This window comes from Sminthopsis crassicaudata, chromosome 4 (genome assembly GCF_048593235.1).
Source record: "Sminthopsis crassicaudata isolate SCR6 chromosome 4, ASM4859323v1, whole genome shotgun sequence".
Lineage (NCBI taxonomy): Eukaryota > Metazoa > Chordata > Mammalia > Dasyuromorphia > Dasyuridae > Sminthopsis > Sminthopsis crassicaudata.
This window is the reverse complement of record NC_133620.1, coordinates 340578946-340601788: the sequence shown is the minus strand read 5'-3', so window position 1 is coordinate 340601788 and position 22843 is coordinate 340578946. Positions and strand designations below refer to the sequence as shown.

The 22843-nt window shown below is 36.0% G+C and overlaps 1 protein-coding gene across 1 annotated transcript in view; it reads left to right on the top strand.

Annotated features, from left to right (window-relative positions):
* The first annotated feature begins 2276 nt into the window (after positions 1–2276).
* Positions 2277–22843, top strand: part of EFCAB3 (EF-hand calcium binding domain 3) — a 205631-nt gene continuing 185064 nt past the window's right edge. Inside the window, exons 1-3 of the mRNA XM_074260947.1 lie at positions 2277–2320; positions 13324–13428; positions 15077–15130. Of these exons, the coding sequence (XP_074117048.1) occupies positions 15106–15130 (25 nt within the window). The 5' untranslated portion in view covers positions 2277–2320; positions 13324–13428; positions 15077–15105. The remainder of the gene's footprint in view (positions 2321–13323; positions 13429–15076; positions 15131–22843) is intronic.

The following is a 22843-nucleotide window of genomic DNA, read 5'->3' as shown; positions in this document are numbered from 1 at the left end:
GCAGAATTTCCCATCATGGTGAAAAGGTTTCTTTAAGTGAATGACAACCAATGGACAAAAGGAGAACGCTAATAAGGATCAGGGATCGAGGAGGGTTGAGATCATTGGGAGAGGGATTTCCTTGACCTTGATTGATGCAAAGAGAATGACGGGGAAACGTTCAGGAAAGCCTTTCTTTTGGAAATGCTTCCTAAATGCTTCTTGATACAGAATTAGCAGGTACTCCTCCTGCTTGGATCTTAATCATGTAGTCTATAGATCTGTTTTTGCAACATTCATTCTAGGTGTCACTGCTCACATGCTGATTTCCCAGGGCATAAGTGAATGAATCTTCCTCACTAGAGAGTTGCATGACGTCCATATTTCTACTCTACGTGGACATAGATAGACCCATCCCATCCGTCAATAGCGAGGAGGATCTAGTTTCTAGGAGATGATTAACTGTGTGCTTGAGGAAGATTACTTGGATAACTGCCTACTTGGGAGAGGTTAGGACTTGAGCAAAGTGGAGACGGAGACCAAGCAAAAAGCTGTTAGGGTTCCAGGCCTGACTAAATTATCGTCTTACCGGAGAAGCATTTGGGCACATACCCTCACCTCTCTATGTCCAAGAATAGAGAGATTTGGAGCGGAATTGACGTGTTTCCACAAAAGTGAATTTACACATTCCTACACACTGCTTCTGAGGAGGCTACATAAGGGAAAATTGTCTTGAACTTCTTCAATATCTTTGTCTCTTCTCATGCGAAACTTAGCCATGAGCTGCTTTTCTTTCATAATATTCATTTTCTGAGTATTTGGTCATTGATGCCTGCTTTCACTTTGCTCTGCAGAGAGGGAGCGTCTCAGCCCCAAAGAAGCTGCAGTGGACAAACGCAAAGGTGAGTGAATAACTCAATGAATTGCAACTCTCGAGGACATGACTCCAAATTAGGTATATTTACTTGAGCAGTGGGATATCACTGAGGAGCACACGATAAATGCATTGGACTCCAACAGCTTAGTCTTCACCAATGATCTTTAAAACTTTTTTCTAACTTACACAAAGTTGTAGTTGCTCTCCATTTCAAGCTTTTCCTTCACAGGATGAGCCCTGAGTCTTACATTTTTTTGACTTTACTCAACCATTCTGACCAGAAAGGCAAAAATCACCAGTGGATATTATGGGTTTTACAGGGGCGCAAGTGCAGAAATGTCCACCCTCTTTGAGGTAGTGTTCACAACCAGATTTAAGAATCGTAAGGTGCTTGCTTTTTCTTCTTTCAGACTGACTCTCTCTCTCTCTCTCTCTCTCTCTCTCTCTCTCTCTCTCTCTCTCTCTCTCTCCCTCTCCCTCTCCCTCTTTCTCTGCCTCCCTCTCCCTTGCCCTCTCCCTCCTCCTCTCCCCCTCAGGCTCTCTCTCTCTATCTCTCCCTCTTTCTCTCTCTTTCTCTCTCTCTCTCTCTCTCTCTCTCTCTCTTTCTGTCTCTCTTTCTTTTTCTCTAGCTCTCTCCCTTGAAGTCTTTCATTCCTTTTCTCTCACTTACCTTAATTGCTGAACATTGTATACTTCTTCAAGTACATTTCCCAAAAATTTATGAAAGGACAACCCTCATGAAAAAGTCATAGCAAAGATGATTGTGACTTTTATATCATTTTCTGTGAAATTATCACGGGCAATGACTGTTTACCTTTTTGTCAGGAATCACGCATGCCTCCTTACAAGGAGTTGCCCCTCCAGCGACTATGCTGTCATTTGCACTATATCTAGTTTGTCTAATTGGGCACCTAGATCCTGGATAGCCTGGAATTCCAAAATGGTTTCCCCTTGGCATATTTTCAGCGTGCTTCTTGGATCTCTTCCCCTGATTCTTTTGCTGTATCTACTCTCCATAGACATTGATGTCCTAGCGTTTTCCCTTAACTCACAGAGGCCTTTTGTCCATGTATCATGATTGAGGAAGATTGCTTGGGTTACTGAGTACACATCAGAGGTTCCTGACTCTCTGAGGCAAGGAGATCAATCATAAAGCTGTTATCAGATTTTTAGGCCAGATGCATTTAGAGTCCCACCCCAGAGAGATATTTCCAAATTTCCGGAACTCGAAATCCACCTATTCAAACCCGATATCCTTCATGGGCCTTGAGACAAAAATTCCGGACAAAGTGTTTTCAAGCAGGCGTCTATAGTTCTCCATTCTCATGTTAGTAGTCCTCGTGAGCTGATTTTCTTTCCATAAGGCCATTTGTTGAGTTTTGTTTCATTTTGTGTGTAATGAAAATTCCTTTACAGATAAGGTGCCTGTCACCCCCAAGGAATCTGTGATAGAGAGACCTGAAGGTGAGTGAATTTGTTACATAAATTATAATACAACCCTCTTGGACGTTTTGCAAAATGCACACCCTTAGTCTGGCACTGCTATATACTCGAAAAGCATAGGTCATGTGTTTGCATCATCCACAGAATTTTCTTGTATAGAAATGCTACTGAAACACCCGCACTCATATTAAGGAGATTCTTTCAAATTCTGCATTTCTAGGCTTTCTGTATAGATAAATATATATCCATGCATGTATTTTGCATTTGATTTGCCATTTCAAATTGAGAGAGCCACAGAGACAGAAAGAGATGAAGTTACAGTCTGAGAAAGAGAGACAGAAACACAGCGACAGACAAGAGATACCCCGGTAGAGAGAAGGAAAAGACTGTTAGAGAGAGTAAGAGATAGTAAAGAGAGAAGGAGAAGATGCATGCAATCTCAGTCAGTCACTCTTCTTTGTTCCCTTTCTTCCTCTCAGTCTTTCAGTCAGTGTATTTCCCTGTTTGACTCTGTGTGTCATGCTCTATATCTGTTTCTCTGTCACTATCTCCATCACAATCTCTCTGTCTCTCTCTCTCTGCTGCTCTGCCTCTGTCTCTTTCTGTGTGACTGTCTCTCTTTCTCTCTGTCTTTCTCTGTCTGTCTCCTTGTGGGACTGTCTATCTCCTTCCCTCGCACTGTCTCTCGTTCTGTCCTTATACTTCTCTCTCCTCATGTCTTTCTCTCTCCCCCTTCCTACTCTTCCTGTCCTCATATAGATGTGCAAAATTTGCCAACATGCTGAAAACGTTTAAATGAGTGACAATGAGTGTAAAAAAGAGAATGTTAATAAAGATTGGGGATCAAGAAGTGTTGAGATTATTATGAGATGTATTTTCTTGACTTTAATGTAAAGATAACTGACTATTCCTTCTTGATACTTGGATTGCTTTTGTCTGTCAGGTTTCAGTAGTTTTTCCTTGAGATTGTAATTCTGAAGTTTTGTAACAATGTTCCTTTAGGTTTTCCTCATAAGATCTCTTTCCATTTGTTTTCCTTATAAGATCTCTTTCCATTTGTAATTAGGGCAGTTTTACTTGATAATCTTTTGAATAGTGCTATCCATGCTCTTTTTTTTTTTTTTTTTGGTCATGACCTTTGGGTAGACTAATAATTTTAAAATTGTCTTTACTGGATCTATTTTCCAGGTCAGCCATTTTTTCAATGAGGTTTTTTACCTTTTCTTCCATTTTTTTTCATTATTTTTCGTTTGTTTTACTGACTCTTGATGTCTTATAGAATCACTGGCTTCCATTTGCCTAGTTCTAATTTTTAATGTGATTTTCTTCTGATAGTTTTTGTATTTTTTTTTACATTTGGTTATTTCTACTTTTCAAAGTGTTGTATTCTTCCGTGGATTTTCTTTTCTTTTCTTTTCTTTTTTCTTTGCATCCAACCTGTGTTTTTTAAAGAATTGATTTCTTCAGTTGATTTTTTTTTTTGCATTTTGCCAATTGAATTTTTTAAGGAGCTATGTTCTTCAGACAATTTTTCCCTTCCCTTTACAAGCTGTTGATTCTTATATTCCATACCTTTAATTTCTTTTCTCACTTTTTTCTTTAACCTCTCTTATTTGCCTTTTAAAAATCTTTTATGAGCACTTCCAAGAAGCCTCTTTGGGCTTATGTTCAATTCATATAATTCTTAGTTGAATTGGTATTTAGATCCCCTTTTGGGTTCTGGCATTGAGCAGCTTTGTTAGTCCTTCAACCAACAAGGTAGCCATCCAACAGTTGTTGGGCCACAGTATATAGGCCAGGAGAAACATACAGCACACATCATACATCCCAGTTACTGCCTTGGTGCAGTTGCTGAAGGACCTGCCTCATACTTGCGTTGGTCAGTACCTTTCTGCCATCAGGTAAGAGCCATCGTCCTTCCGACTTCTCAACTGCTCTAAGAGTTTTCCTTCTGGGTAAAACTGGGAGAGGGTAGACTAGAGGGAAGTACAGGTATCAAGGCCATTATATGAGAAATCTCCTGGTCTCCAGCTCCCTTGGCCTCCCCATCTGCTAATCTATTTCTCCTTGCCTCAAAATAATTTCCCATCTCATGTCCCTTTTCATGTATTACTGCTACATTCCTAGGAACCAGAATGTTTTTCCAGTACCTCTCTCTGACTAGTGGACCAGTTCTTTACCCTTACTATTTACAAACCCTCTTTCCTCCCAAATTCTTCCAAATACATGTACCACACCCCAGGCATATTTCGAATCAGTGTATATATTCCCATTTTGGTCCCTCAATAATTTCAACCCTTGATTTTAGGCATACAATTCACAAGTTTGAGCCAACCAATGGACAGGTAGACTGCCCTTGTTAACAGTCCAAAATAGCAAATCCATTTTTCCTTTTCCCATCTACCATCCTAGAAGAGCCATCTATAAACCAATTTACTCCCCCAGGTATTAGCGATTCTTATAAATCCTCTCTTACTTTTGTTTGAAAAGCAATTAACTCTAAACAACAATGTTCCTCTCTGGGGGATGGTTCTGTTCCAGGGGACAAAAAGGAAGCAGGATTAAGATTATGATCTTCGGTGATTACCAGATCATCCTTTTATTGCCTCATATTTCAACATTCTGGAATCTGTGAGCCATCTCCCAGCCCTCTGATTTAATATTGGTCTTACTTGGTGTGGGACACTTACTATAAGACTGCCTCCAAAGTCTTCTACCAAGCTTCCTACTCTCTTCTACCAAGAGAGGGGTAGCAGCTACTGCTTGTACACAGGTCAGCCATCCTTTGGCTACCGGATCTAATACTTTAGAAAGGAAAGCCACTGGTCAGGGGCAAAGGATCAGCAATGCAACATGGGTAGCTGATCTATAAGGCTCCTTCCCTTCACCCCTTGATTTCATTTTCTCTGCATATTTAATAGGGAATTGTTTGGGTGTCAAAAGTTCTTTCCATATAGCTCCCCCGTTTCCCACCATGATCATGCAAAACATGAAAAACGCATCTGAAGACAATATAGATCTTTCATAAGTAAGTCAGGGGTCTAGGATTTGGGGTTCCAGAGATAGTCCTGAGCAGGCTAAGGGTTTGTTTTTTTTTAGGACCCTAAAAGTTAAACTAATCTACCTAGAGCCTTTTACACTGTATGTATTGTTAGCCTGCTCAGGGCATGATAAGATTCCCAGCTTTGTCTCAAAGAAAAAAAAGTCAAAGTAGATAAACTCTAGCCCCAGGAAGTAAAAGGGTTAACAGATATTAATAGCAGCAATTAAAGTCTGGGCTGTAAATTAAAATATCTATATACTCGTATATCTCACTGACCACTTGTTCTGATTACAGACATTTGCTGTAAGAGGAAAAATTAGGGACATGATTTACTTAAGGCAGTTTTACTTCAGGTAACTATCCTAATTTTTAACCATTCCACCTTCAGATGGTGGAGTTTGATGACCTATGCAGACAGTCATACCTGAATTCAAAACTCTAAGTAAATATTAGCTGTAATCCCAAAAGATTTTATCTCCTACAGCAATTCTCATTAATCAAGGCTTCAGATAAATCTAGTTCTCAAGAATCACAGTACAAGATTCATCCTAGAAAGTTCACAGCTTATACAGCTTATCTTTCATATCTAAATAGATGGTTCTAAGTTTAACATTACACAGACCATTTTGCCTTTAAAATACTCAATACAAAGAAAAATTCTAAACCACATGTTGTCCATCCTGTTTCCACATAAAAGAAACTTTCAGATCTTTCAGATTTAACATTAATACTCTCTCCATTCTGAAAAAGAATAATTAGTTTTTTCCAAATAACCCTATCAAATTATCAGATCAGATTAAAATCCTGCTCTAGAGTTTGTTTTTTAAATCATATTCCTTAAACAAGGAGACTAACGCACATAAATAAACATTAAATAATTTGCTTTAGACAAATGGGATCTTAGTAGAAATGAATTGCTTTCAGAAAACTTACAGCTCCAACAAACTCCTTAGAGCAGCTATAGACTTGAAAAATAAAAATAAACATTCAGTTATTAACACCATATAAGTGTAAGCTGTTCCTTTAAACAGTAGTAGCAATTAATATCTGAACCAGCAAGGAGCTGCAGTTGTTAAAAAGCCACCATACTTAATAGGGGGGGAGGGGGATTAGATCACCTCACAAGGTCCCTCTCCACGTGGCCACCCTTCCTCTACTCCACCATGCTTCCCAACCCCAACTTATCACAGCTAACATTTTTAGGGTACCATTTCCCCCAGGATCCAATCTGCCAGTTCAAGGCCCCAACCTCATGGGGGGGGTCCTTTTCCCATGGTAAATGGCAAAATCATTAGGGAATTGTGCCTTTTTCTTCCCCATTTCTGGAAAGGTATTTTCCTCTCTCCTTCCTTCTCTCACACCATCTCTTCCTATCCCATCTCTCTTTCTCCTCCCAAAGCCTACTTGCTCAAACCTTTTCTGATATAAGTTAAACACTCCCAAACCAATACTAGATGCTTCATTTAAACTATTAATTGCTTAAAGTAAAAAAAAAAAAAAAAAAAAAAATTTAAACTTTAACTTCAAGGTTCGCAAATAACTGAACCAAATTTCATAAAACTTATACATGCCCAACAGAGCTGACAAATATTTAAGGCATAACTCAGTTACAAATTACCCAATACCTCTAGAAAACAACATACTATCTAAGTAGGGAGATACAACCACAACCTCCCCTAAGGTAAGCTACCGGCATTTTGTTTTAATAACCTATATTTTAACTTAAAATCCCAAACACAGCTTTAAATTCCCAATAATATAAAACTACTTTTGCCATCATATTTAAAATAATGAATTTCACTAAATAGCAGTTTCTTTCCCTGGCCCCATGTGGTCCTGCTGTAGTCAGGACACATGGGAGGGAAAGAAAAGAAGCTACCATCTTTACTCTCTCAATCCCACATACTTCCCTGATGTACAGAGTTATTGTGATCTCATATGGGATCTACTAACGGGTATTTCTGGCTAGCTGAGACTACCCCTGCAGCTGGAGGATTTCTCTTGTCCCCCTCCTTTATAGCTGCACATCTGATTAGTCCCCTCTTCTCTTGTAAGAAGAGAAAATTCAAAATAGACATATGTTCTCCCCCCCAAGCCCTGAGGGCCCCTGTAGAGGCTGATGGAATTAAATCCTCTCCCTTTTCTTTCAAGTACAACTTTCAGGTACCCAGTCTGCAAGGGAGCCATACTTAGGCTAAATAGTGCCTCCATCAATATCTTTGTCACCTCAAACAAAACAACAATACCTTATCATCTTTTTCTTGCCTTTTCTTCATATTTTGGCAGTTTATTCCAATTACTTAATTTATCTCCCAAGGGACTATCTACCAGTATTTTTCTGATCATTTTTCTCATTTCTCTCCATAAGGGCTGGGACTGGGCCACACCCATTGAATTTGGATGGAATCTAAATTCCAAAATGCCCAAACACACCAATTGTTGCAAATGACCTGAGTCACCCAAGAAAGCCTAGCCTATCCTATCCTGTCCAGAGTTCCCTCCAGAATCTGTAACTAGTCTCAAGGGGCTCACAGGAGGCTTACCTTTAGGTTGCTGCACAGCAAATTGCTGACTGATTTGTCCTCCACCAAACCAATTGGAATTTTACCGTGAAGTTTCTCCCTTTGCTTTGTTCTGAGTTTCTCCACTTCAGGCCCATTTACTTTGGGGAGCAAGAAGAAGCCCCTAGATGCTGGCGGGCTGCCTAAATCAGGGCAGGGTGCCATCCCGCTAGCACCCAAGAGTTTGCCTACTCACCAAGTAATATGATCCCGGAAAAGCCTGGACATAGACAAAACTATGTGGTACAGAAATGGTGAGGGGTCACCATTTAATAAAAGAGCTGGAGAGATCTCTAGAAGCAAAGTAAAGTTTATTATACATTCTTGGCAGAATCAGGCTTCCCACTTCTTCAAGCACAATGGAAGGGAGGAAGCACCTTTTGGGGCAGGGTTAACACTTTAATTCCTAAGTCAAATGCCCCCTCCCACCCCCTCATCCTCATTGGCTGAGGATCTTACATTCTAAATACGAGATCTACCCAAGAAATTGAACTTGACCAATAAGTACATAGTTGCCCATATTTGATTGAAATAGGGAGAAAATGATATCATGGGAGGATAGCAGAAAGGGGACTTAAGTATGCTCTTGATTCAATCTTCAAAGTCCTTCAGGCCTACTCAAACTCTGAAGTAGATGAAGCCTTACTCGATTTTCACAACTGTCTTGAAAGATCTCACCTCATCTTGTTCAGTAAAATGCTTTAATAGAATTGATGAGGTATAGATTTGAGATGCCCAAATGAAAATGAGATTTAGTGGCAAGTTCGGGATTCAGGGAGTCAAATGGCACTCCCCTGCAACCCCTCAGGATTTAGCACAAGGATAGGGAGTTAAATGAGGTCTAGTGGCAGCACAATAGTCCCCTGTAAAGGAATTTACAGACCCCAAAACCTAGATTGATAAAAGAGTTTATTATGGGAATTGGAAGTAAGGTTCAAGTCTAATTAGTAAAAGGTTAGATAAAAAGAAGAGGGCACTGGAAATATTATTCCAGTGAGTAGAGACACTTGGCATTCCAGGTATAAGGCTGGCATGTTTGGAACCTTTGCAAAGAAAGCTTGGCTCTTTTATAATGAGAGATTTAGCTAAAGGGCCCGGTGGATGGAGTCCCAAATTGCCTTAGATCCAATAGGGGCTGGGAGAACCCGGATCTCTTATTGGAATTCAAAGGGATGCTTCTGACCAGGATTTGTGAATTAAAGATCCTAGCTTCTTGAATTGATAATGCATCAGTTAGGAGGGGTTGGGAATCAAAAAGTAATAAATCAATATGAAAGGACTAGTTTCTTTAAGGGACCACAACCCACTTCAGAATCTTTTGAGTTGTTTTAAAAATGATTTTTTAAATTTAATTTTTTTTCCATTTTTAAAAGTAAATTTTAAAGTAATTTTCTGAAATTATTAGGTGTTTAAAACAATGGCATTTATTCCTCTTTCTAGGAGATCAGATTGTCACTTCTGTTGAAAAAGTCACTGACAAGGACATTAATGTCAGTGATTTAGAACCCATGTTGACAGGCATTGAGATTACTATACCAGAGCAACAAGTTAAGGAACAAATTAACAAGTTAATTTTAAAAAGTTAAACAAATTAAGCAACAAATTGTCCCTGTTGGTGGTGAGTGGTTCATCCCTCCAATTCATTTATCTCAAGAAGATAAACAGATTTTACTAAAATAATTATAATAATAGCAGACATTTACATATCACTTTATTCACCATATTTAAAAAGAATGTTTTTCTTTGTCAGGCCAAAATTGACTTGCCCATAGTAATATAGCTAGTAAGTGTCAAATCTCTAAGACCTGATTTGAACTCAGGGCTAGTCTTTTATCCATTACATCATCTAGTTGCCCCTGTCCCTTTATTTTATAGATAAGGAAGTTGAGGAGCAGTGAAAGGCAGTCCAAGACCAAATGGTCAGTAAGTTGTAAACCCCAGTTTTCAAATGGGGCTGCTTGATGCCAGATCCAACAGACTTTACAGGATATCACTTTGACCTCAGACTGTTAGAGTGAAAGGTTAACACTGGGAACCAATCTTATTACTCCTAGAAACCCCAAAGCACAAGAGGGTTTCCTTGGAACTACTGGGAAATGTAACATTCAACTTTTCAGTTTCAGTCTTGACTGAAACTTCGTGACTCATTTAGGTTTTGAGTGGTTTGCCATGTCCTTCTCCAGTTCATTTTATAGATGAAGAAAGTGAGGGAAACAGAGTTAAGTGACTTACTAAAGTTAAATAGCTAGTGGTTTGCTGTATCCTTTTCCAGCTCATTTTACAGATGAGAAAAGGGAAACAGGGTTAAGTGACAAGCCCAGGGTCACCTAGCTAGTAAGTTCTGAGGCTGAATTTGAACTAAGGTCTTCCTGATTCCAGAGGCCCAGTCCTCTATCCACTGAGCTACCTAGCAGTACAGATGCTGTTGTTATCCCTTATTTACAGTGGAGGAAACTGAGATAGACAAAGGTTAAATGATTTTGCCAGGATCACATAGCTAGTAAGTGAGTGAAAGCTGGCTTTGAGCTCAGATCTTTTTTTTTTTTAAATAGTTTTTATTTACCAGATATATGCATGGGTAATTTTACAACATTGACAATTGCCAAACCTTTTGTTCTAATTTTTCCTCTCCATCCCCCCCCCCAAGATGTCAGGTCAACCAATACATGTTAAATATGTTAAAGTATAAATTAAATACAATATACGTATACATGTCCAAACAGCTGTTTTGCTGTACAAAAAGAATTGGACTTAGAAATAGTGTACAATTAGCCTGTGAAGGAAATCCAAAATGCAGGTAGACAAAATTAGAGGGATTGGGAATTCCATGTAGTAGTTTATAGTCATCTCCCAGAGTTCTTTTGCTGGATATAGCTGGTTCAGTTCATTACTCCTCTATTGGAACTGATTTGGTTCATCTCATTATTGAAAATGGCCATGTCCATCAGAATTGATCATCATACAGTATTGTTGTTGAAGTATATAATGATCTCCTAGACCTGCTTATTTCACTTAGCATCAGTTCATGTAAGTCTCTCCAGGCCTTTCTGAAATCATCCTGTTGGTCATTTCTTACAAAACAATAATATTCCATAATATTCATATACCACAATTTATTCAGCCAATCTCCAATTGATGGACATCCACATAGTTTCCAGTTTCTGACCACCACAAAGAGGGCTGCCACAAACATTCTTGCACATACAGGTCCCTTTCCCTTCTTTAGGATCTCTTTGCAATATAAGCCCAGTAGTAACACTGCTGGGGCAAAGGGTATGCACAGTTTGATAACTTTTTGGAGCTCAGATCTTTTTGATGCAAGGTCCAGTACTTTTCATCATCCAAGCAATGAATTTTACAAAAGAGGGAGACTTTGACTCAGACTTTGGGACATAAATTCCATTCACATACCTTTCAATTAATCTAGTAATAAGCATTTAACAAGTGCCTATATTATCATAAACATAAGTGAATAGATACAAATTAGTTATATACAGAGAAAGGCATTAACAGGTGAAAAATCAGCAAAGAGTTAGCAGAAAACAGTGTCTCTTAGAAGAAGAGAGGAACTCTGAGATGAAGGTAAAAAGGGATTTGTTTTGGGAGGTTTTTTATTCCTGAATCCTGCACAATGGCTAATACATAGTAGTCACTTTATAAATGTCACTTAACATGTCATTTTAAAAGTCACTGGTCATTTAATAAATTCTTGTTGGTTATTTATGTAAATTTTTTTATCTTGCCCCCTTCCACATTTAGTACAACATTCTTGCAACTTAATTTTTTTAAATTTTTTTAAGTTTGCTGAATGAATGAATGATTAGTAGATATCTTATGGAAAAATTTTAGGATACAATCAATGTTTCTTGGAGAGATTGATAGAGAATGGAAATGGAGGAAGAAACTAAGATGAGATTTAGGGATACAGTGGGTAAAAAAGATTGATAATGATATGAACTCTAAATATAGGAACTAAAAGTAGACAGTAGCCAAGTGGTAATAAATAGGGTACAAAGGGAAGGCTGACAACTCCCATTAAATTAGATGGTGGAACCAGAGGCTTCTCTATTGTACTGACGAGTGATGGTAATTACAGTATCCAATCCATGACTGAAGCAAACTTTCCTCTATACTATTTCCAAAAAAACCCATATTTTTGGAGAAATAGTTCTATTCAAAACATAATTATATCAAGAGACAGAATTGAGAGCAACCTTAAAGACCCCATTTGTCATAACAGTTCCATTAATCCAATTTTTGCTAATATAACTTGAGATTTTGAATAGAGTAACCAATCCTTTGTACTTAAGGTTTCCTAAGAGTAGCTTCTGTAGCTCTTGGTTAACTAGATTGAGGGCTCCTCACCCCAGTGCCAACTTCTGTGTCTCTAGAAGGGTTTTTGCTCTCATGGGTTGTTAAGAGTAGCAGAGTTTTCTCTAACCCTAAGATGGATCTTTTCCCTCATTTAGGAAATTTTGATTGCATGAGCTTGGTTATACTACTGTCATCTAAATGGTCTAGCATATTTTAACATTCATTTTTTTCCATGTTCTCTAAAAACATTTGTTTTCTTATAAAGGGTGAGAAGGTAGATTTACAAAAATTCATAAAAATTGAGTCTAAGATTAAGTACAGATGAAAATAAGTTTAAATTGAGCCATCCCCCAATTGACAAATGATCAAAAGATATGATCTGTGATCTATATGAATGTTTTACATATATATATATATATATATATATATATATATATATATATATATATATATATACACATACACACACATATAAAACTTTTAGAACCTTCCTCCTTTGGCAACCACAACACCAGTTAACTTAAAGTCAAACTTTTGGCAACCTCAAGTATCAGGCAACTAAACCCACGAATAAAAAAATTAAGAGGGGAATGTGTTTGGCAGCAAATTAACTGCCCTTTTTGTAGTAAACAAAAATGAAAATACTTAAGTGCCAACAACCAAAAGACTAATAGTGTGTATTGTGACCAGCTAGTTCACCAGCAGAGGCATGCTGTCATTGGCTAGCAACAACTATGAAAGTCAAGTCTCTTAGTGAAAAATCCTATGAATGACAGACTGACTTTTAGCAATGGCATTTAAATATTAGGAACTAGAAAGAAAGAAGATTGAAATGGGGCATAAAGGAAGAGAATGAAAAATAGAAGCATTAGTGGGGATTATAAGCAGTAATAGAGGTGGCAAGCAGAAAATAATTTCACAGCAGAGAAATTGCTGAATTGGATATTAACATACTGAATAAGAGTATACTGAATTAGCTTTTTTCACTGGAAAGATGTTGTATATTGTTTGTTTGTTTTTAATCTCATTGATATATTTCAAACCTTAGTGTTATATCTAGTGTTTTTGGAAGCATGAATGTTTTTTATTTCCCTATTTTTCTTAAGGAGATGAAGTCTATTGCTCTCAATTGGATGACTTTCTGAAAAATTTAGGAGTTTATCTCACTGAAGATGAACTTCAGGCCCTACTACACCACCACCCAGAGAGTGGTAAGTATTTCACTTTACATTGTACCATTCATGAGAGCTAAGGTTCTCCTTATTTTAATATTTTTAAAAGACTCATTAAGTACTGGGAGAGATAGAGGTATTAAGTAGATAATATATGTTTAGGTGGATTTGATACTGGATAGATAGCCAGATTCAAATAGTAGTTGTTATTGGTTTAATGTCAATTTGACAGAATGTGTCCAGTGGAATATTCCAGAGCTCTTTGGTTGACTCTCAACAGTATAATGTTGAGGGTATACAAGGCATGTACATTGTTTCCTTATTACACAAAGCTTGCAGGAATATAGAATAAAAATAATCACAGAATCAGAAACTAAAAAGCTTTTGACAAGGCAGTTGGCATAAATGGAATAAGATAAAATTATGAAGGCAAAAATGTAAAGTCTTAGAATTGGTTTTTAAAACCGAGCTTTATATGTAGAAAATGGAGAAAGCATGGTTAGGTAGCAATTTATCTGAAAAAGATATGGAGGGTTTAGTAGACGGCATGCTCAATATGAGTCAATAGTATGATGGAATCCTGGGGTAGCATTCAGAAAAGTAGAACTTTCAAGAGTAAAGTGGTCAACATATGATTTTACTCTGGTACAGCCAGACCACATTTGGACTATTGTGCTCAGTTCTGGGTACCGTAGTTTGAGAAAGACATTTTAAAAACTGGAGGTCATCCAGAGGAGTGCAACTAGGAAAGTGAAGAACTTTTGAGTCCATACCATTGATGTTACTAGAATTGTTTAGCATGGAGAACAATCCAGAAGGACAAAGAACAAAAGTGCTTTTTTTTCAAGCATTTGAAGGTCTGTCATATGGAAGAAAGTAAATTTATCCTTTTTTTATTCCAGAAGGCACAACTCATAGAAATAGCAAAAGAAGCAAATTTAGGCTTAAGGTCAGGAAAATTTTTTTCTAACAATCAACTTTCCAGAAGTAGAATGGGCTGCCTCTAGAAGAGGCTGGTTCCCTGCTTTAGCAGACTATAATGATTTAGAAGGGAAGATAAAGGTTCTTTTTCTGATGCAGGTTACAGTAAATGATCATTAAAGTTCACTTTCAGTTCTAACATTGTGATTCTCTTATTTATATTGGATTTCTGAAATACATATAGAAATAATTAAAGTAAGAAGTAATTTTGATTAATGCAGTATAGAATAATGAACAGAGTCCATTAGAGTTGGATTCAAGTTCCTTTCGAGACACATACAGTATTGGTTCTGTGACTTTGGGCAAGTTCCTTAGCCCCCCAATGTGCCAGGCCCTCTAAGTTGCTAGGTAGCAGCATATTGGTATTGGTAAAGGGAATTTCCCCATGCAGAGTTCCCTAAACATAGTGAAATCACTGGTCTCGATAAAACCAAACCAAGTAAAAATAAACAAAACTAAAATATGTTTATGGGTATTTTTCTTACTTGTTACCTATGGTCTTTAACACTGTGCTGCATAGAAGCCACATCACAGAAATTGGTAGATTAAGATAATAGTTAAATTTCTTCTTTTCCTTTATATTTGCCTAGAAGGTAGATAATATAAAATTCTGAAATTTTTCCACTGTTACTTTTCATCGTATTTCAGAATTTTATACCATTTTCCCCACTGGGAGCCTCTGAACAAACTATGCTTTATCTTACAGCTAATGGGAAGATAAAACTGGATAAAGTGATGGATTCTCTGAAGACTCTTAAAGGTCAGTAAATTATTATGAAAAGGCATAGTAAAAGCAAAATCCTAATGCCTTTTATCTTACAAACATGTAGGACATGTATATAATACATGCATGTATGTAAATTTTTTGGTTTCCTGGTCATTCCTTTCCTAATTCTATTGTATTATTTATTGCTGCTCAGTGATCTGTCTCAAATCTCTTCACACTTTAGTACATCCTCTATTCAGCTTCCAAACTGATCTGAAGATCTGACTATGTCACTTGAATGTACATATAAATACACAGACACACATATACATTGATCAATAAATTCCTGTGGTTCTCTATCATCTCTAGTATCAAATATAAAATCTTCTGAATTTAAAGCCATTCATAACATGGTTCTCTCATACCTTTTCCAATTCTTATACCTTACTCCTTTCCATGTATTCTTTAATCTTGTAATACTGGCTTCTGTTTATTACTTACATGGGAGCAGCCTCCATCTCCCAACTCAGTGTTTTCACTAGTTGTCTCCCATGCTGGAAAGTCTCCCTCTTCTTTTCCCTTTCCATCTTGCTCCTGTGTCTCTCCTTTCTTCTCTTCATAAAGTGATCTATCAGTCAATCAGCAAACATTTATTCATTGCTCCTTTTCCCTCTACCTCCTCCCCTTATTTCTTTCTCTCCCTGTCTCTGCTTCTTAGCCTCCCAGATTTCTTCAAGTTTCAGCTAGTCTCAACTTCTGTAGGAAGCCTTCCCAATCTACCTTTTTTTTTAGTTTTTCCCACTCTTTCATAATCGTAATACTTTCCTTTGAGACCACTCCTAATTTATTCTGTATGTATATCTTATTTGTACATAGCTGTCTCTCCCATTAGACTTAAATAAAGTTTGTCTTTGTTTCCCCAGAACTTAGTAAACTGACTGGCACAGAGTAGGTGCTTAATAAATGCTAGCTGATTAATATAGAGACATTTGTGTCTAATAAAGATCTTGGCTGTGTCTATAGTTTTATTTGTACTTTCTAGCACCAAATCTCTTTGGAAAATTCTACCATTTAATTTTTTTTCAAATTCATATTTTCTTTTCAAGAACATACTTTGTTGAATTTTTTCTTCACTCATTTCTCCAAAAGATAATCTCAATCTTACTCTCAATGCTGTTCTCAAATGAAAGTTGTTTTAGCATCAGATCTAACCTTTTCCTTTGCTCAGAAAGAGCTAGTTTCTCTGTTTTTTCTGCTATTCCTCTTACTCAGCTCTAAAATCTTCACGTCATAGGATCATCCATATAAATCTGGAAAGAATGTTAGGAGGCATCTAATACATTTGGGTCATTTTATAGATGTCAAAACAGAAGTCCAAAAGAGTTGTGACTTGCCTAGATTCACATAGACAATGTGCCATTAAAATAGCAGACATTTCCTTTTTTCTATTTTTTTTCCTATCACTACATGAAATCAATTTTCTTTATTCCCCACTTTTCTTACAACCTGAGGCAGTTTCCCCCCATATTCATGTGGGAGAACATTCCTGATTCCATTATTCCATTTGCCCATTTGCCTATTCATCCCCCAATTTTGAGACTGACCAAAGTTAAGTCTGTATTTCATTCATTATGCCTGACTCCTGGGCAATTTTCATAATATATACTCCTTCCCCAAAGAGATTACATACAATCTCCAATGACAATCTCCTATGACATAAAGCATTGCTACCAGGTCCTTGAGTTTCACATCTGACATACTTCTCAACTTTATATACTATTCAAATGGTTTCCAAAGACATATTCAAAGCATATTCCCTGGTGGTGTTATGCCAGCTATCTTTTTCTCTTTTCCTACTATTCTCTGTTAACTGTGCAGAAGACAAAACAGAAACATCTGCTTTATTTCTTTTTCTTTCTTCCTGTCTTAACTTCCTTGGTTCTGATCACTATTTAAAGGGACAATCCATTATATCTTCCAAGCTGGTAGCCACTCTTATTTTATTTCTTTTCTACCATACTTCTCTTAACTCTTCCTTTCTGACCTTTCTTGGTAAAATGTATTAGGGACCCTGCTATGTACCTCAAGCTATCATTCTATATCTCTTTTCTCTTTTGAGGCCAACCTCTTAGAAATAACCATCTATAATCTTTGCATTTTGCCACCATTTAAATTTGCAAACCTTGAAGTTCTCCAAAAGTGTGAGTTATTGATTTTTAACAATTTATTTCAATGCACATTGCTTTATGAATCATGTTGAGAGAGAAAAAATCACAGCAAAAGAGGAAAATCATGGGAGATATAAAAAAATAGAAAAAGAAGTGAACATAGCATGTATTGATTTACATTCAGTCTCCTTAGAACATTTTGGGGATGCAGATGGCATTTTTTTGTCCAAAGTCTATTAGGATTGATTTGGATCACTGAACCACTGAAAACAACCAAGTCTGTCATAATGGATCATCATATAATCTTGTTGCTGTATACAATGTTCTCCTGGCTTTACTCACTTCACTAATTATCAATTCATGTAAGTTTCTCCAGGCCTTTCTGAAATCATCTTGCTGATAGTTTCTTATAGAACAATAATATTCCATCATATTCATATACCATAACTTATTCAGCCATTCCCCAATTGATGGGCATCCACTCCATTTTCAATTCTTTGCTACCACAAAAAAAGCTGCTACAAACATTTTTTCATGTGGGTCCTTTTCCCTCCTTTATGATTTCCTTGGATCGAGTAATGGCACTGCTGGGTCAAAGGGTATGCACAGTTTTATAGCCCTTTGGCTATGCCTTTGGGCATAGTTCCGGATAACTCTCCAGAGTGGTTGGATCATTTCACAACTACACCAGCAATACATTAGTGTCCCAGTATTCCCAAATCCACTCCAGCATTTATTATTATCTTTTCCTGTCATCTTAGCCAACCTGAGAGCTGTGTAGTGGTACCTAAAAAGTTTTTTAAATCTGCATTTCTCTAGTCAGTAGTGATTTTAGAGCATTTTTTCATATAACTATAGATGGCTTTAATTTCCTCATCTGAAAATTGTCTGTTCATATCCTTTGTCTATTTATTAATTGGGAAATGACTCGAATTCTTAAAAAATTGACACCATTCTTTAATATATTTTAGAAATTACTTCTTTATCAGAAATACTGGCTATAAAAATTTTTCTCAGTTTTATACTTCCCTTTTAATCTTGTTTCTGTTAGTTTTGTTTGTGTAAAAACCTTTTAATTTAATGTAGTTAAAGATGTCCATTTTGCCTTTTATAATGTTCTCTAGTTCTTCTTTGGTCATAAATTCATCCCTTCTCCAAAGAGCTGATAGGTAAATTATTCCTTGTTCTCCTACTTTGTTTATAGTATCATCCTTTATGCCCAAATCATGTATCCATTTTAACCTTATTTTGTTGTGGGTTGTGATATGTAGGTCTATGCTGAGTTTCTGATAAACTATGTCAGTTTCTGACATCTAGACAAATTTTCCAGCAATTTTTGTCAAATAGGCCTTGATTATTGTGTAATGTGTATCTAATCTATTCCACTGATTCACCACTCTATTTCTTAGCCAGTACCAAATTAAATGGTTTTAATGACTACTGCTTTATAATATAGTTTTAGATTTAGTACTGTTAAGTCATCATTATTTCTATTTTTTTCATTAATTTCCTTAATATTCTTGACCTTTTGTTTTTCCAAATGAATTTTATTATTTTTTTCTACTTCTACAAAATAATGCTTTAGCAGTTTTATTGGTATAGCACTGAACAAGTAGACCTAATTTAGGCAATTACATGTTTGTAAATATTCATTCATTTCAATTAAATTATCAGACTTACTGCCACAAAATTAGGCAAAATAGCTCCTAATTATTTAATTTCTTTTTTCATTGGTGGTAAGTTCACTCCTTTCATTTTTGATGCTGGTGATTTGTTTTTTGGTTTTTTTTTTCCATTTTCTGATCAAATTAACCAAATTTATTGTGTTAGTTTTTTAATAAAAGTCAACTCTTAGTTTTATTAGTTCAATGGTTTTCTTAGTCTCTATTTTATTAACCTCTCCTTTGAGTTTCAGAATTTCTAATTTGGTATTTAAATGTTTTTTTTTTTAAACTTGTTCTTTTTCTCTCTTTTTTAGATGCATACCTAATTCATTGACCTTTCTCTATTTTATTCATATAGCTATTTATTTCCCCTAAGAACTGTTTTGGCTTCATCCTATAGGTTTTGATATGTTGTCTTGTTATTGTCATTTTTTATGGATTGTTTCTGTGATTTCTTGTTTGATCCATTCATTCTTTAGAATTAGATTATTTAATTTTCAATTGGTTTTTAGTCTATCTTTCTCTAGTCCTTTATTGAATATAATTTTTATTGCATTGTGGTCTATAAAGGAAGCATTTACTATTTCTGCCTTTTTGAATTTGATTGTGAGGTTTTCATGCCTTAATATATGGTCAATTTTTGTGTAGGTGCCAGGTATTTCTGAGAAAAAGGTGTATTCCTTTCTGTCCCTGTATCATTTTCTCCAGAGGTTTATCATATCTAGTTTTTCTAGGATCCTATTAACCTCCCTAGTTTCTTTCTTATTTATTTTGTGATTAGATTTGTCTAATTCTGAGAGAGGAAAGTTGAAGTCCCCACTAGAATAGTTTTACTGTCTATTTCTTCCTATAATTGGCTTAAAATCTTCTCTAGGAATTTGCCTGCTCTACCCCACTTGCTGCATATACATTTAGTATCCTTCTACTTAATTATATTTATTGTACCTTCTACCAAGGCATACTTTTCCTCCTTATCTCTTAATAAGATATATTTTTACTTTTGCTTTATCTGAGATAAAAAAAAGCAGGGGTAGCTTACTTCAGCTGAAGCATAATAAATTCTGTTCCAGACTTTTTCCTTTATTCTGTATGTGTGTCTCTGTGTCACATGTGTTTCTTTTAAACAACAGATTGTAAAATTATTTTTTTAATCCACTTTGCTATTTGCTTCCATTTTATGGGAGAGTTCATCCCATTCACATTCACAGTTTAATTGCCAGCTCTATATTTCCTTCCATTCTATTTTCTCCTCCTGTATATATATTTTTGTTCTCTTTCCACCCTGCCTTTAGTTGTTTTTTACCCACCTCACCCTCTATTTTATTTCCTATTACCCCGCCCCTCTTCTCTTAGTAGTATTTTTACCCACCCTACCTACTACCTTATCTCCTATCATCCCTCTCCCTTCTCTTACTTTTGCCCTCCCTTCTATCCTGTCCCTCCCTCTTGTTTTCCTCTTTCTCTTCCTATTTCTTTATAGGATTAGATAGATTTCTGATTAAGTCATTCTCTCTTAGAGACAAAAACTAATGAAATCAAAGCTTCAGACAATGCTCATCTTCTTTCCCCCTCTATTGTAATAGATCTTTTGAGCCTCTTGATATGAAATAATTTTCCTATTATACACCCTCCCGTTTCCTCTTTTTCCAGTACAGACCTTTTTCCACCCCTTAATGTCTTTTTCTTTGATGTCATCACATCAGAATCCATTCACCATCACACCCCTTGTCTATGTGATGCCCCACTTTGTCTGCCCTAGTGACAGATACAGTTTTCAAGAGTTATAGATATTGTTTTCCCATCTAGTGATGTAAACAGTTTGACTTTTAAATATTATATTTCCGTTTTCCTTTCTATGCTTCTCTTGAGTCCTGTGTTTTTATATTAAATTTTTTGTTTAGTTCTCTTTTTCAATACAAATGATTGAAAGTCTCTTATATCATTGAAGTTCCATTCCTCCCCTGAAAGATGATGCTGTACCTAGATGGGTAGTTAAGTCTTGATTGTAACCCCAGGTTCTTTGTCTTCTGGAATATGGTATTCCAGGCCCTCCTATTCTTTCTTGTAAGCTGCCAGATCCTGGATAATCCTGACTATTGCAATGGTTAGAGCACTAGGAGTGGAGCCAGGAAAACCTGAATTCAAATGCAGCCTCAGACATTGAACTAATTGTGAGACCTTGGGAAAATGACAAGTTATTTCAGCCTTAGTTACTTCATTTGTATGATGGGGATAAATAATAACAGCACTTATCTCCCAGATTTGTTTTGAGCATCAAGTGATATATTTGTTAAGTGATATATTTTAGCACAGTTCCTAGCATTATAAAAATATTTATTCTCTTCTACTCCCTCCTTCCCAGCAAAGGTTCTGTGCCATTAGCTTATAAAAAAGAATATTTCAATAGCTGTTAGAATGATATTGCAGTATTTTTGGTGTCAGAAAGTCAAGCATTTCATGCATCATTCAATCACACAAAAAAAATGATCAGTTGCACCAAAATGCAAAAGAAAGTATGTTCAAAAACAATACCAAGAACTGACAACCTGTTGCTACAACACTATTAATCTTTACTTTAAAAAAGCAAAGACCTTAACAGGGACCTGGCAGCTAAAGGGATTATTAGTTATACTTTTACAATTTAGCATAGATTTTTTGAAGTTATAAGATCAATGACAAGACCAAGTTTAAAAAAAAACTACTGCTAGCTATTACTATGAAGAAAAGCCACACGTTATTAGTAAGATAATACAAAGACTGGATACCAAAACATTCAATTAATTATTATTAAAATTCAAACAAAATTTTTAAATAATTTTATTTGATTATAATTATATTAATATTAATATACGATAATATAATAATATATTAATAACAATATTAATATATTAATTATAAAACAAAGACAAGATCTTATAACTTTTGCACAATGATTAGCTCAAGAGTAGGGAACCTTTTTTTTCTGGCAAGGGCCATTTGGATATTTATAACAATATTCAGAGGAGTTGTAGAACTCAAAGCAGGGGGAGGATATCTTTATATCTTTCACCTCATCATTGCCTGCAGTTTGGCACTGCCTACAGCAAAGGCATTTGTCCTAGCAAATGATTTTGCATGCAATGTATAGCCTGCATCCCAGACATTCCCATATTATCCCTGATTTAGCTAGTCAAATTGGGCAAAAATAATTGTGTCTGCCAGCCCAAAATTAAGTGAGCCTTCTATAAAACAGTTAAATGAACAAATTCACCTATGTAATAAAATAGTGATAAGATTTCATAGAAGATTCATAATAGATTTTAATATTGGAAAAAAGGCAATTTACTGATGAAACTCACTTTTTACTATAACCATTGTCAGAAGTCCAGATGATCTTATTAGATCAGAGTATTAGACTTCATTCACTCTTCAAAAATGTTGGGAGATTTTTATTTCCAAAGGGCCTGGAAGTATTGTGCTTACTAAGAAAATTATGAACTTTGATAAATATACTGATATACTATGAAAAACAACTGCTCTGGAATCACAGAAATTCTCAAATGTAGAATAGAATACTGTAATAAAGCTATAGGAAAAAAATGTAAGCAGCAGAGTAAGCTGAGTACAGAGGGAATCACAAGAAACAGAGGATAGAAAATAGTCTTCCAGCTAAAATAATTGAGTTTTAGTTGGTTTTTTTATATGAGTTTACTGATAAAAAATAGCATTGCTTAAGTGATTGACTTGGAAAAGACTGGAACAGCTGGTGGAAGCTTATTGGAAGAGATCTGAATCCTGTAGCTTTGTGGAAAACTGCCAGGGCTTTATGTTATTTAGTATTCTTTACTACTAAAAAAGGAAAAACCTTTTAGGTGTTATCTATATTGACCTCATCTTCCCATTCTGACTTTAGAGAGAAAACAGAGGGGAAAGATACTTTTGCATCTACAATTGTT